The sequence below is a fragment of the Acipenser ruthenus genome, chromosome 23 (genome assembly GCF_902713425.1).
Source record: "Acipenser ruthenus chromosome 23, fAciRut3.2 maternal haplotype, whole genome shotgun sequence".
NCBI lineage: Eukaryota > Metazoa > Chordata > Actinopteri > Acipenseriformes > Acipenseridae > Acipenser > Acipenser ruthenus.
Window position 1 is genome coordinate 8,944,019 of NC_081211.1, and position 16,241 is coordinate 8,960,259.

The 16,241-nt window shown below is 43.8% G+C and overlaps 1 protein-coding gene across 1 annotated transcript; it reads right to left on the minus strand.

The window, feature by feature from the left end:
* Positions 1-1,096: 1,096 nt before the first annotated feature.
* On the minus strand, positions 1,097-15,385 carry LOC117414112 (actin-binding protein WASF2). Its single transcript, XM_058997717.1, has 9 exons — positions 15,198-15,385; positions 10,322-10,471; positions 9,021-9,155; positions 8,155-8,308; positions 7,742-7,859; positions 6,645-6,766; positions 5,333-5,473; positions 4,522-5,042; positions 1,097-3,992 (listed from the first exon to the last, which is right to left on the minus strand). The coding sequence occupies exons 2-9, from the start codon at positions 10,452-10,454 to the stop codon at positions 3,835-3,837; spliced, it is 1,482 nt and encodes a 493-aa protein (XP_058853700.1). The 5' UTR covers positions 10,455-10,471; positions 15,198-15,385; the 3' UTR covers positions 1,097-3,834.
* Positions 15,386-16,241: the final 856 nt, after the last annotated feature.

The following is a 16,241-nucleotide window of genomic DNA, read 5'->3' on the forward strand; positions in this document are numbered from 1 at the left end:
GTGCTGTGGTACCCCAACTATGATCCACTTAATACCAATGCTGAATGACCGGGTGGAGCGTCTGACCTCTATTCTACACACAAAGTGATTGTCCTGAGTGGTGACGTTTAAGACTGATTCAATCTTCCATGTAGTGTTGTCCTTGCATTCCCCATTGGAATTCACATAAACATTCATATCAGGAATTAGGGTTAAACAAACAGCTAGGGGCAACGTTTCCATCACACAATACTTTATCACACAATGCTTTATCTTGAGTGGGTTTAGAGCCACCAGTGCAATACTAGCTTGAAACCAACCAGACATATTTTTATGTGTTTTAATATATTGACCTAAATTATCTTTGTATATATTGTTTCTTAAACCTGACATCATTTCCTTCTGATACAAAGACTTTTTAGATGGCTGGATAACATTAATATCTGGGTTTGCTAATATTATCAAGACATTTCAGGTGGCTGTATCACATTAATATCAGGGTGTGCTATATATTGTAAGAAATCTCAGATGGCTGTGTGTGTGTCTCTACCAGTTGTGGCTCTGATCTGATGCTGCTATTTGTCCAAGTCCATTGGACTAAGCCAGCCGTCTCCCTCCTACATTGTCCTCCAGGAATCCAATGCTCTGTACGTGACTGTCTCTCCTCCTGCCAGCTCCCAGTTTAAGCCTCCGTCCCAAACTACTGTTTGATCTCTCCCTCTATAAACCTGAAGCACAGCAGACAAATAGATGCTGCTTGAAGTTATCACACACATGCACATACAAACACACCCAAACCCATTCACATACAAACACCCACAGCACATGAAAACCTTATGTAAAACAAAGAACGCTTTCTGCTACAGAACTAGCTCTATGAAGTGCTTCTAACCAGGTCACGAAGTTTGAGTTGCTTCTTGAAATGGTTCCAGGATGAGGGTGCAAACTTTTTTTTTTTTTTTCAACTAATTTCTGAGTGTGCCTGAGGGACTGCAAAATTTAAAAATGACAAGTGACTGTTAGCAAACCATTGATAACATGGAAGTTTACCCAGCACGGCTTTGAAGATACAGATTTACAATACCTCACCGCCAATAAAACAACACCAACCCCACCATAACGTCTAATCATCAGGTTTTACTGCAAGAGAGTTTGACCATTAATAGCAAAATATTAATACTAAACTCATGGTGGCTATTACCCCTGAAAAGTGTGTGTGTGTAATATATATCTATATAAAGAATAGTCTCTGCTACAATGAATTGATTCAACTACAAAAGTTTGTTGACAGCTATGTTATCTTACAAGCACATTGTTAATAGTTAAACAGCAATACATGTGTATTATTGCATAGATCATCAGTGAAGTAAATCATTTCATTTTAAAAAGGCACTTTAATACAGTATTAGTTGACAAGAAAAAGAAAGGGTGTTATGGTTTCTATAGGCTGTGCTGGAAGAACTGGTTCATTTAAAAGGATAGGTATAATATTTAACACAGCAAAAGCTATGCACAAATTGTGAACCCTGCACAGCAAAGACACTCCTTGCTGAACCCCTTTCAGACTGACTGGACAGAGACGCCCAAAGAGAGCAATTGCATAGACTTGGAGCTACAGCGGCTCTCCAGCAAGCACACCATAACACCCTTTGAACAGGGATACACACAAAGCTATAGTTACAGTAGAAGAGAATTGCACAGAGATTTCTTGGTTACAAAGTACATCATTTTTGGCAATACTTTAGATGTGGTCACAGTGCTGTGTGTGAAAGTGGGAGGGCTGGAGTTGGAGTTGCAGAGGGCATTCTGCAGCAGGCTTCGGGGTGGAGGAACTTTCCCTAGGTTACCTTCTGGAACTTTTAAAAAATATGGTTTTATATACGAGAATGGCCTTGCATGGATATCATTTTTGTGCTTTTAATTCTCTAACCATTTACTTAACTCTGCTAATAGAAGCAGCTGGTTACAATAACTGCAGTACGCAGAGGAATACAAATGAAGCTTCCCGTTCCTCTCCCTGCATCACATGATGACATGAATTTACCAGGATTCCAGTGAAATCAGGGAATAAGGAAAGAGCAAGCTTTGTGTCTACAAGTGCTTCCTTAAAGAGTACTCCTGATCTCTATGTTAACGGTACTTGTACAGGTTCTAGTACAATTACAGGTTTGCATTTTGGTCCCACGCTGGCAAAAATCCCTAAACATAAAAACCATAAGGCATTCATCACTTTGGAAAATGCTGGGAACCACTGTCTTACGGGAATTGAAGCCTTTACACATCATGAAATATGAAAAACACATTTTAAAAACGATTTGGTTCTGACTCAAACTGTAACAGTTTCAAAGATCACAGTTTCTTATGTTTCTTGTCTTTGTCCAACTGTATTGTTCTGGTGTCAGAGCAAACCTGGACTGCACCATCCCTACCTCTGTCTGCCAGCAGGGGGCAGTATATTTCACCAGGGTTGAGGTGTCTGATTCAAACACTGAGTTAATGCTCAGTAATGTCAATCCTGATTCGATCTATACTCCACCAATCACATGTTAGTTCAATCTGCAAATATATTTTGCTCTGTTTATGCCATGAACGGAGGTGGGTGGAAATGGACCCTGAATTTGGCCTTGCCTCCGCCTCTCTGCTCTCATCCCTCTGGCACACCCTACTTCCCAAGGCACTAAACATCTTGCTGCAGAATTAAGGCACAATTTCACTAAACACAAGGGCTACCTGCACAATCACATAAATAAACCCAATCCCTTTTAAAAAGACACTGCGATTACTATTCCTATTACATTGCATTGCATAGAACCATCCTTCTGCAGGACAGCAGTAATAAATCAATATGTATAAAACACCCGACATGCCACAAGAAAAATCTCAATTATAATTAGAAAGCAACAGGATAAGCATGATGTATATAAGGAAGCTTTGGATTGGGGCTCATTCTACGAAACCCACCCATCAGACAAACCATTGATTGCTGCAGATACAAGTCTGCATGTTCTTCCTCAGGAACCACAGACGATCCATCACTGAGCAGACCCTTTTTTCAATAAAACCCCTTTTTCTAGTTTTTGCCCATCTTGGGTATTAACACTTTGGCGGATATCCCTGACCCTGTGGTTCTGTACAGTGTGGTGTGTTTGGCACTCTGTTAAGTTTATACTCACAGGACTAGTACAGACCTGAAGGATGACACTGCTATTTTAAGCGCTGGCAGATCACAAGGATGGTCCAGCTACTGAATATTTAGAGGACAGGAAAGTGACGCGGGAGGAGCGGACGGTTTTTGGCATGCAGATTACAGCAGGGAGGGAAGCAGGCTCTGTGTACCGGGGATGCCATTCAAAGACTCCTGGATGAATTATTAATCTGTTTATGACTTGCTTCCTGTGATGGAGTTTCCAAATGACAGAGCCTCACTAATCCTGCTTGGCTGCAGTGACGTATATTCACTCTGATGCAGACTTTGGTAAAAACACAGATCTCTCTCTCTCTCTTTTCTTACAGGGCTCTTTGATCAACTTTTTTTTTCCTCTTGTGAGAAATATGAAAAAACAGGCATCCCAACAAATCTAGGTTTAGAGGGCTGCAACAGACTCCATTATAAATCATTACAGGATTGCTGGCTGTATTAAGGTCTAGTCTAGTATTACTGTGCAGCCTCCACGGCACAGATACAGTGATAAAAATCACACTGTGTGATTAAGGGTTTCTCAAGTAGGTAAGGGTTCTGGCATGATCCAAGGACTCAGATTTGTCCTGTTATTACAAACCGTAAAGAAACACACACACAGACAGACAGATAATCAATGTGAGCTGGCGGGGGTCCGCTGAGTGAGGGGGGGGGGGCTAGTCAGACCAGTCTTCATCTCCGAACTCAGAGGAGTCGTCCTCGGAGTCGCTGCACTCGACGGCGATGCGGCGGGACAGGATGGCAGCCACGTCATTGCCCACGTGGTCTCGCTTCTCCTGCTCACGCTGCTCCTCCACCTTGCGCAGGTTGAACCCTGAGAGAGGAGGAGAGTGATCACAACAGAGTCCCAGCAGAGAGGCATTTCAACGGCATTCCTCCATCTTACATCTATACAGAAAGTGCAGACACTTATTCCACGAATGAGGACAGAATGACAATGGGATGTTTGCAGCTATCCTGTTGAGTGAAATAGCCACAGCACTCTGAACAAACAGAGTATTCTGTTTATATAAGTACAATGTATTGAAAAGAAAACATGTTTAACCCTAAATATAACATCATCTCATAGCAAAGAATTACTATCCTCAGATCACGCTCCTCGCTGTAATCTGGAACAAGGCGATTCACCCGGTCGATTTGTATGCATGCAGAAACATATTCACTCAGGATCACAGAACATGAACGTCATTCAATGCTAGATTTCTCAACGTTGTTGTATGACTATGTACAATTAAAATAAGGATTGCTTTGGAGGGCTAAGCTGCTGGAAAGTGAGAGTTGAAGGCTGTCACTGTTGAGATCAATGGAACAGGCCCTGCTGTGTATGAACTTGGGAGACTCACCTTGCCGGATCGCTTGCAGCAGGTCACTGTGAGCATCACCGACCGGGGCCTGGGCTTTGGGGGTGCTAGGCTGGGGGGCATGGGGGACCCCGATATTGCCAGAGGAGAGAGGGGGAGCTGGGGGGCCAGCAGAAGGAGGAGGGGGTGGTCCTGGGGGAGGGGGAGGAGGAGGGGGTGGGGGGGGTCCCCCAGCAAGAGGGGGTAAGGAGGGGGGTTGAGGCAGGGCAGAGGAGTCCAGCATGAAGGGAGGAGGAGGCGGGGCCGGTGGGGTGGTGAATGTGTCAGGAGCCAATCCGGGAGCAGGAGGGGGTGGGGGAGGGGGTGGGGCATTAAATCCAGAGAGAGGAGGCGGGGCTCCCATGCCAGGGGGTGGGGGAGGGGGAGGAGCTGGAGCTGGGGGTGGGGCAAAACCTGGTCTGCCATCAAGAGAAGAGCCTGGGGGGGCAGGGGGGGGGTGGCTGGGAGACACCAGACTGGAGCGCTTCTGTTGGGCTAAACCCTGCTGACCGCCTATCTGGTAACTGGGGAAGAGAGAGACAGAGAGGTTAGGGAAATAGTCAAGATTTCGTCAGTCTTTTCCACAGTTAAAAACTGTGCACGTTGCAGTAATCTATAAAATGTTACTTTATAAAGTTTATAAAACAGAAAAAAGAGAATGTGTGAAGCAATTGCAAAGGCATTCGAACAGCATACAACTAGAGAAACTGGACCATTGGAACAGCAACCAACTAGAGAAACTGGACCATTGGAACAGCAACCAACTAGAGAAACTGGAGCACTGGAATGTACAGGGCTGTGTCTGCATGTTCACCTCATGTCCGGGGGAGGTGGGGGCAGGAAGTCATCGGGAGACATGGGAGGGGGTGGGGGATCGTAGCTCTGGTTCTGATCCACGTAGCCGTCGTACCCCCCATCCCCAGAGCTGATGCTGCCGTTCATCTCATTGGAGTTGCTGCAGAGTCAAAACAGAATCAGCAGGGGTCACTACAGGCTGCTAAGAGGCGCTTCAACTTTAAGAACAAGTCTGTCAGTAAGACTTTACCATGCTTTCACTGTGCTTTATTACACGTTGCTATGCTTTTACTATGGGGAGCTTTCAGAAGGGATCCCCTAGTCACTATACCTGTTTGATGTAGTACATTGACTGTTTAAAACGACTGGGAAATGAAACAATCTAATATCGCTACTTTGTATAAAAAGAGATAACAGAAGGAGAACGGTGGTGCATGATTTTCTAAAAAGGACCCCCCTCCACCCCCCCTTTGCAGCGCATTCTCTCAGAGCTTGGGTGAGAAGCTGCTGTTCTTAATCTTCTTTATAATTCAGTGTGGTGACAGCGCAGTCATGTTTCATACAGTTGAGGGTATCTCCCCGTGGGTCTCAATCAGCTCCCCCTTTATACCACAGAACCAGTTAAGAGGCAGCATTACATTTGGCTGATGGTGTGATAAGAAACATTAAAAAACAATCAAATCACTGCAAATGTATGAGACATGGGGTGAGATTTTCAAACCGTTTCCTCCATTCTTCAATTAACTCTTCTTTTTAAAAATAAGAAAAAAATCATGTTAAATGTACAAAATGACATAAACCAGACCGAGAATGCTGAAAAAAAACTTAAATATAATCACTTAGATGTTTGGTTCTAGTTCTGTAAAATTAACAGATGTTTTACCTGTTAGAGTTAATCAAAGACTGGAGTAAACACTTTGAAAGTATGGCCCATCGTTTCACACAGTTTGAGGAGACAGAACTAACCCAAACTGCACAGGAACCCTAAACATGATGTACTGTATTAACTGTATGCAGCTTACACAGTGTCTCGCTGCACAGACACCCTAAACATGATGCACTGTATTAACTGTATGCAGCTTACACAGTGTCTCACTGCACAGACACCCTAAACACGATGCACTGTATTAACTGTATGCAGCTTACACAGTGTCTCACTGCACAGACACCCTAAACATGATGTACTGTATTAACTGTATGCAGCTTACACAGTGTCTCACTGCACAGACACCCTAAACACGATGCACTGTATTAACTGTATGCAGCTTACAGTGTCTCACTGCACAGACACCCTAAACACGATGTCATGCATTCACTTTTATACATCTTACATGGCGTCTCCAGGCTTGGGCTCCACAAATTCCTTGCCCATCTTGAGCCTCTCCCACTCCTCCTTGCGCGTCTTGATCTTGCGGGGGTTCAGGTTTCCTCTGGGGTTGTCCTTCTTCTCTTTCTGTCACGAGGAGAAGACACAAGTTCTGTTATTCGGTTCTCAGTCACAACTAGAAGCCACAACATATTTATATACAGAGCTGGTGAATTTAACCACTAACATGTTAAAGATGTGAAAAAGTTTTGAGTCTCATACTTGCAGTCACTAAAGTCTTGTTTTATCATGTGTGAAACTGTGCTAATCTTAGGCAATTTCTCTGTCTGATGCTGAGAAACCAATTCCTGCTTGTGTGTCATCCTGACTGGACTGCTGGATTTGCTGGGCTCCCGGTCCATGCCAGAACTCATCTGTAGTTTATACAGCACGCAGCCGCTAGGGGGCGCTACCTGCTAGAGCTTATAGTTAATGTGCTCCCAGATTGTGGAATGCACGGTCACCTGCATCAGTTAGAAACACACTGTCGATACTTAAGGGTTTTTTTTTTTTTATTTAACATTTTTACTTTTTTGTATTTCTTTTTAACATTATATAATACCAAACTGTTGTTGTTATTGATCTTTCTTTCTTTTTATTCTGTACAAATGTATTTCATTATGAAAGGAGCTAGATACATAAAATGTGATTTGAATCGATCCTCTTTATATTAAATAAATACATACTGTCTTGATCACAAGTCCTGGAGGTACTGACACCCGTTCAGTTTGTGTTCATTGTAATTTAGCAGAACTTCACAGATTCTAGAAAACTCCTTGCAGCTTTTTGCACGAGTCAGGAGGACAACTTGACATTCCTTTAATAGATAAAAACTTGAGACTGCCTTCAACTTGATCCGGCAATGTTTAATTAGATTCAGAACAGGAGATAGTCTGCATGAAGGCTCAGGAACCTTGATGTCTCTAACCTCACAAATCAACTTTACTTCTATAGAAATGACCACTACTTGTCAGTTCTTATGGGCACAACGTAGACTTATATGTGTGATTTCAAACAGCAGTGCCAGTGTTTCTATTGCTAGTAATCTGCAGGGAAGGTTACCCTGTGCTTGCGCCTCTCTTTCATGATGTCTTTGGTGTCCTGAAGCATCTTCTCCTTCCACAATTCAAAGAAATAGGAGGGATCAGTGTAGAACTTGAGAGCTTCCTTCCCATCATCCCTGAGTGAGGAGACAGGCAGGGTCAGTACAGCACACTGCCCAAACTCACACACACACACACACACACACACACAGACAGGCAGGGTTAGTACAGCACACTGCCCAAACTCACACACACACACACACACACACACACACACACACACAGGGTTAGTACCGCACACTACCCTAGAACACTCCAACAAGAAACACATGCACGTGAAGAAACTCATTCTTTCAGAACCACAACATTTGAGAACAGGGAGACGGAGAGACAGGCAGGCAGGCTCCGCTGGTCTCTTCTCGGCTGCAGTACCTGTACATGCTCAGGTTGTTGAGTGGTGGGGGCTGGTTACACATGCTGTAGGTTTCCTGAACAGGGAGGGGCAGGGAGGTCCTGATGAAGAGCTGCTGGTCCTGAGTGCCACAGCTTTTGAACGCCTTCTTGGTGGTGATGGCCTGCAAAGACACTGCACAGGACCCGGCCCGTCAGGCACTGTGCTCACACAGGCACGCTGGAATCACAAACATACTGCACTACTCTGAGCCCTTCAAAACCACTGGACTTACACAGTACACAACATCTCTCTACCAGGTCACACTGCCTGCCTCCTAGTCTCTCAGCTTTAACTACTAGACCACACTGCCTCTCCCAACCCAGTCCCTTAGCTTCAACCACTAGACCACACTCCCTCCCTCCCTCCCTCCGAGTCCCTCAGCTCTAACCACTAGACCGACCTCCCTCCCTCCCTCCCTCCCTCCCGGTCCCTCAGCTCTAACCACTAGACCACACTCCCTCCCTCCCTCCCTCCCAGTCCCTCAGAACTAACCACACTCCCTCCCTCCCGGTCCCTCAAAACTAACCACACTCCCTCCCTCCCTCCCAGTCCCTCAGAACTAACCACACTCCCTCCCTCCCAGTCCCAGCTCTAACCACTAGATCACACTCCCTCCCTCCCTCCCGGTCCCTCAGAACTAACCACACTCCCTCCCTCCCTCCCTCCCGGTCCCTCAGAACTAACTACAAGACCACACTGCCTCTCCCTACCCAGTCCCTTAGCTTCAACCACTAGACCACACTCCCTCCCTCCCGGTCCCTCAACTCTAACCACTAGACCACACTCCCTCCATCCCTCCCAGTCCCTGAGCTCTAACCACTAGACCGCACTGCCTCCCTCTCACCTTCCTCCTCCTTGGGGTCGAGCTGCGTCACTTTGACCTGCAGTCGGTCGACCCTCTCTCCCAGGGAGTTGACTCGCAGAGAGAAGTGGCTGGCCTGCAGGAAGAGCTCTCCGAAGATATCCTCTGCAGACTTGCCTGCAGGGGGCGCGAGAGAGGGAGCGGGGCAGTTACACAGAGTGCTCACCTGGTGCTGTGGCTAGGGTTTGTTTTGGGATACTTCACTTTAACGGTCATATATAATAAATTATTACTAGAAATATTTATTTGAAAATCAATACAAAAACATATTTAAAAAAAGGAATATTAACTTAGGCATTTAACTTGAGGCATTTAAAAACTAACAGAAGAAGGCTAACTAGCACTGAAGTTTTAGCTGTCTAGTTCAAGCTTAAGGTGTGCTGCGGATGGGTTTGTTTTGTTCATCACTTTGAAAGGAGACCCTGAAATCCAGCGACTCTTTGGAAAAGCAGAGCCTGGTTCCCCAGTCCTCCCGCCTGGACTCTCCTTTTCAGAACCCACTGCTGCAATCACTGCCTGTTTCCAGAATCTCTGTCTGTAATCGTGCAGCATTGAAAATGATACAAGACAGTGTTTGGCATGTATTGCAGAACCACATGCAGTGTTTACAAGAAGTGCAATACTTCACCTCTGCTGTATCCCGCACTGTCTGCATCAAGCAAAGGCAAAGTCCTGAGTTTCTTGTCAACACTGCAGGTTCGGTTACACTTCAAAGAGCAGCTTGGTATGAATGGAAACTATCACAGGGATCTTAACTATTCTTCTTGCTGTTTCCAGTCACTTTGCTTCTGTCATCACACTGCTTCCTGGGGACTTTATAAAGCACCTCAGTGTCCGCAATATAGCTCAGCATCATGTCTGAAGTCATACACATCTGTTCTCAGTGGCATTTCTTACGGATATATTTCTATATATAACAGTGTTGCAGGGGGACAGCTTTATGGTTACACTCTGGTGTACCAGATGTATTTAAATGTTAGACATGATTCTAAGAGCTCTTTTTGCCTTTAATATTAAAATAAACTTTACAAATTAAATGAGACACATGTTGACTGGAAGTCCTTTTCAAAGTCTGTATTTAAACTTCTTGGTTAAAATTTTTTTTTAAAAAGTCCCCAGGATGTAATGGCCAAAAAAGAAAATATACAAAGTGAATCAAAACAAAACAAAGCACACTTTAGTTACAATAACTCCACTAGTCCCTGCCCTGCCCTGCCCTGCCCTGCCCTGCCCTGCCCTGCCCTGCTGCTCTGCACCCTCTGGGCTTCCCTCCCTGAACTTACTGAGGCTGCCAAGCTGGCGGATGATGTTGGCCAGGGTGATGTTTGTGACACACTCCAGCTCACTCTTGATGGTCTTGGGCAGAGACTGGCGGCAGAGGTGCCGCGGCTCGATATTCCTCGTCACCAGCGGCATGGCGGCTCACCACGATCCTGAGGAGAGGGAGGAGGCGTTAGCAACAAGGAGCCTGGCAGTCTAGATACTGGAGAGGAGGACAGCAGACCTACCCAAATATACAATACCACAGGGACACCCTCCCTGGTGTAGCAGAGCAGAGAGAACGGGCTGGAAGCTATTCAGACATGACAGAGGCGCTGAGGAGCTAAACTATGAAGGGTCTTATAGGTCAACAAGAAGATCTTAACATCCATCCCAAACCAACCAGGCTTCTGAAGAGCGCTGTGATGTCATCTGTAGAGCCGGACGAGGCAAGATTCACAACCTATACAATAATCCAGTCTCAAACACAAACACATGGACCAGGGTTTCAAACATTCCTTAGGCTAGCTGTACTCCTTCGATGAAAAAAGGCTTTTACAAACCATTTTGATGTGCTAATTAAAGTTAAGCTCAAGATTCAAGATTCCTAAATAGGAGTAATAACAAGCTTCTTGAACTAGCAGCGAGTGCCTTGAAGCAGTCTTGAAAATAAGACGGAGGGTGAATTTTATTTCAGTAATCAGAGCTTTATTTATCCAGACCTCAGCTAATGGGACAGTTCCCCAGCATTGTATTTCCCCGTTTGTTCCTCTTTTCCTGCAGTGTAATTGTCATGGTCTTAGTAAATGCCTTCATTTTGCTTTCACTGTAGTAAAATGGATTCTAGCTGTATGTGTTTCATTACAGACTCACAGCTTCACAGCTAACATGCAACAAGAAAGTATTAAGGGAACCGAGAAGCTCCCCTCCCACTCTCCAGAGAGCGAGCGAGAGCCGGTTCAGGAGCCCTTCCTCTCTCGCCAGAGAGCGAGCAGTTGACAGTGTATTTAAGCTTTGAAACTGAACACACATATTTGATCGATGATTTTTTTTTTTTTTTTAATGTATTTATACATACAGAAGTTTTACTTACAAGAAAACAATTACAATACAAGCAACACAAATACACGTGTGCTTCAAACTGCGCCAGCAGCCTACACAGAAGAACATAAATAAGACATGTTGGAAAACATGGATCGAGAATTGATTAGCAGTTTGCTACGCATGTGGACTGGCAGAGCTATACTGGTGTTCTTTTCTGAAAAGAAACTAATATTGCAGATAGCAGACTGTTTGGTTCAAATTGCATGTACTGCTAACAATTGATAAGAGACCTTGTTTCTACAAGCTTCTTGTTCACAGGGAGAGTAAGAGATAATACTACTAGGACTTAAAGGGTCTAAGGCAAAACGGAGAGAAGATGACAAAAACCAGATGTATGGACCTTTTTGGGGCACCAGGGGTTTGAGGAATGCACTGAGTTCAGAGGTCGTCACACTAGATCACACACACACACACATACACACACTCACACAAAATTAAATGTATGGTAACAGGATAATGAGTTGTACCTTTTCTATTGGTTAAGTGTCAGAGAAAGAGGAGGAGAGAGACACCTATGCAGAAGGGTATTTAATGTCATGCAACAATTGTAAGAACGAGTATTCTGTGTCCTGTACCTGGGACCAGACTCCCTGCATATTTCAATAAACCTAACAACTGACTGAAGAAAAGGACTCTGTGCAGTTTCTTGAATCTACTTACTCACCATCCTCTTTTTTAAGTTACATCAAGACACGTGATCTACATGTTAATGTGGACTAAAGGAAAAACAATAGCAAGAGGCTCGAAGCAATTCCCAAATACGATCTTTATAGCCAGCTTGTCAAATTCCATCTTCATACTAGAAGGAAGAGTTCCACATTTTTGGGAGCTGATAGTTGAAAGAGTTCTCTCAAATGTGTGTGAACCCTCGGGACTGCCAGACTAACAGAATCCTGAGAGTGTAAACTAGAGCCAGTGTTAATCCTCTCCACCAGAACATACAGATAAGGAGCTACCAAGCCTTTAAGAACCGGAAACACAAAACAGCACCAATGAAAAAGCCTACAATTAGTTAATGAGAGCCAGCCGAGTTTAACAGACATGTGACAACGGTGTGTCAAAGAGGGACAATCTAGAACAAACCTGAAGCATGAATGATATATTACACACAATGTGTGTAAGGACTGCTTGGAAGCAGACTGGTAGAGTCACCAGAATATAAAATAGGAAGAGAATGATCCATTCTGCCAGAAGTGCATTCAGCAAAAACACTGATAAATCAACAGCGTGCGACATGTTTACTGAACGTGTAAGCATAAGATACATTCACTGAATACACAGGGTATCAGAGGTAGCACTCCACTAAAACGGCATTTTATTAATCTGCACTTTCAAACTTGAAACGTTTACGAATCATATTGCATTTCTGTTTAATATTTCAAAACATCAAAAACAGCCTTTACCATGAAACACGAGTGCACTAGAAATAAGAGAAGCATTGGAAAACGGTTTTCTGTTTTGAAATATTTTAGTACATAAACATACTAAAGAAATAGTATGTGCATCAAACAGTGTCAGCCACACAGCCTAACAGAAAACACAAGCACCCCATGATAACTATTGTGAATAATGCCAGAAATGCACGATGATGGTATGAGAGTTGGAAACCAAGCTTACAAACAGTGGTTATGCATAAACAGCAAATCTATTCTTACACAGCGTGAACAAGACTAAAAGTCTGCAACAACAAAATCAAAGCTATAAATAAGATTGCACTTGTTAGCGTGAGCCGCCCCTCCCCCGGCCCGTGTGCTCTGACAGAGGCAGAGTCTGCTTGACTGATGGGGAGACCTCCGCACAGGATGGTTGCAGGGCGTGGATGATAGGTTGGAAGCACTTAAACTGACAAGCCTTAGAACGGAACCCTGTCTAGTGCTACCCTAGGGTAAAGAACGCTCTGGATATTTCTGGACTTACAGAAGTCGCTAATTCAAGTCCAGTTAAATTTGCGTCTCAATTCATGTCTAAGAGCCAGACAGAGCCCCCTGACTGACCACAGAGGGAAGCCTGTGAAGACTGAGAGGATCTCACCGTATATTTAGCACAGAGGAGGAAAGACTCAGCACTAAAAACATAGCATGTCAACAGCATTCATTCCACACCACTGCTGGGAATTCAAAATGAACAGCTGGATCAGTGACATGAACACAGATACAGGAGGATGCAGGACTGCACATGTTTACACAAATGCCCCACTTCTGAGAGCCTGCTCAATCGAAGCCTGTGAAAACCAAGTTTCACCACAATGAAATAAAAGCTACTCGTATAAAAACTCAGGTGTGTCAGACAGGCAGCCTCCACACACCCCAGATTACGAGACGTTTACACCTATATTCTGATTTTAATAACCAGTGCTGAAGAATATACGCAGCAAATCTCACCACAACGTACAGACTGATGCACTCAATATTAAAATGGTTCTGAGCAAGTTTCATTACAATTGCACAGGCGGTTCATTAAACATTATTATTTGTTTATTTAGCAGACGCCTTTATCCAAGGCGACTTACAGAGGGCACATTTCCCTTCTCAAAGACTTGCTTGGTTGATTGGTACTCCATTGTAAACGTGAGGGAGGACAGCTGTTCTTGTTTTAAAATCACCACATTAGTGAATGGATTTACTGAATTAATACCTTCCAATAAATATTCTTAAAAGACAATTCAGGGTAACAAGTTTTGGCACACCCTGACCTTCTATGGTACAAAGGACAAATAAAATGATGCTGACTTATTCTCACAAGGACGCACGTGAAACAGGTTTTAAAATGTACCGACAGGCTGGACTTTGTGTTGCAAATGGTGTTTCCACGTGATGCTTGAGGTCACTCTCAAATGTATTTTATTAAGAGCCCGTTTGAAAAGACGCTCACTTCCTTGTGTTAGAACAAAACAACAAATCAACGTGTGCATGGCTTGTCTAAATACCGCCGCCTTGTGAACTCTATTAAACCAGCTTACAGCACAGCTTGCAATTCGCCAGCTGTGAAATGCAAAATCAGGTTTACACACGTATGGCAATGGTATGAAACTGAACACCGTGTGGGACTACATTCTGTGCTAGTACATGATGGAAGATAGGAATCCTCTCTGGAATAGGGCTTTCACGTTTCGAGGGTGTTGCAACCCATAAACTATGTTGTGTTTCATATTACCCATCGATTGCCATTAACAAATTCCAAAACTATAAAAACCACTTGCTATGTCACAAAAATAAAAAAGAATCGTCCTCATGCACATTAATCTGCACGGGAGATTATTCATTTATACAACATGTACCCTAGTAAGGATCTCTCTTAGTTTCACACTGACGAACAGCAGCTGCTAGTGGTACGGGACGGTAGGCCTTGTATAGTTTACTCTGTCGAATCTGAACATTTCAAACTAACGCGGACACAATAAATACAAACACTGGCTTTTAAATCACAGTAAAATGGAAGAGAACACAACAATACATAATTATATAACTTTTTTATGAGAGGCAATGTGGCAGAAAAATCAATCTGTTCCAAAAGTAATTTTCGTGCTTCAACATTTTCTATGTATATATATATATATATATATATATATATATATTTACGTACTGCAACAGAAGGAAATAACTGCGAGTGCTTCTTTAGTTAAAACACAAAACTGTTTGTTCTTGTCAACTTGAATGGTTCACAGTTTAGCAGGAAGTGAAACGATTCCACCCATTCTTTCAATTAGCGACAATGCGGACACAATCTGGCAGACAGACGAACCCTGCTCCTCGTCACTCAAAAAACCTCCCGACCCACAAGCTACCGCGAACTTACCTTTCCACGAAGAGGAGTCCCGTCAAAACAACTGTGGAGGTCTCACAGAAATATGTTTCTAAATTTCATCCTATTCGATTCCAGTTCTGCAAAACTTCCCGTCAACAAAAACTAAAAACGGAACCTCCCATACAGCTACTACCGCTCACTTTACTGCAGTCCCTCCCCGCCCGGCTCTGATTGGGTGGATTCTGCGAGTCCGGGAGCTTATTGGCCAGCTGACTTATTGATTTATCTTTACGTAAACTGCACAGAACCCGGCGCTGACGTCACAACTCCACCCTGACGAGGAGAACTCCTGCTAGACGATACCAACTCCGAGTGAAATGGGGGGGGGGTACTGTTTTAATTCACCAGATGCCTAATTGAAAACACGTTTTTGTTGTATTTTTAATGTACATTATTAAACCACGCACATAAGAAAACTCCCAGAAAAAATAAGAACGGTATAGCGACAGTACAAAAAGATAATTCTAACTTATTTGTTTTCTACTGCCTCATGACAAAGACACCAGAGCACCTGTTTTGAGTGGTTTTGGGGAGGCTCATTTGTGGCACGTTGTTTTTTGCAGCTGTGTTGTGATGGCAGCTGGCTGAATCTGACGTGCAGGCGTCCCCATTCAATAATGTGCCCGGCGAACTATTCTTGCATCCCCGTAGCATTTTAGATTGCAATCTGGGGTGTGTTATTTTAAATTCCAGCAGCTACAGCAAGTGCAAATTGCAACGACAGCAAAGCAGTGTGCAGAGAAGATTGCATTTACAAAATACAAAATGAGAGTCGAGGTACCGCGCACAGATTCGGGTTATTCTACAAAACAACTGGGATGTCTTCATTAAAAAAAAAACTAAAAAAAAACGGAAGTCGCCAGTTATGGCTGGGGGTTCTCGGGTTATAAATTAAAATCTGCAAACGTGGCGTGTTAAATTCACCAAGACGCACAATTTAGGGACCGAGAAGGCGTAAATTTAACATACCGAAATTGTATAACTACATTGCTAAATAGTGCTCCCATTTATTTATGGAGAATACAGAAAATACTA

Coding starts and splice junctions, on each gene's coding strand:
- LOC117414112 (XM_058997717.1), bottom strand. CDS start 10,454: ATGCCGCTGGTGACGAGGAATATCGAGCCGCGGCACCTCTGCCGCCAG. Junction 7,860..8,154: donor AACAACCTGAGCATGTACAG/GTACTGCAGCCG, acceptor CTCCTCACTCAG/GGATGATGGGAAGGAAGCTC. Junction 6,767..7,741: donor AAGAGAGGCGCAAGCACAGG/GTAACCTTCCCT, acceptor TCCTCGTGACAG/AAAGAGAAGAAGGACAACCC.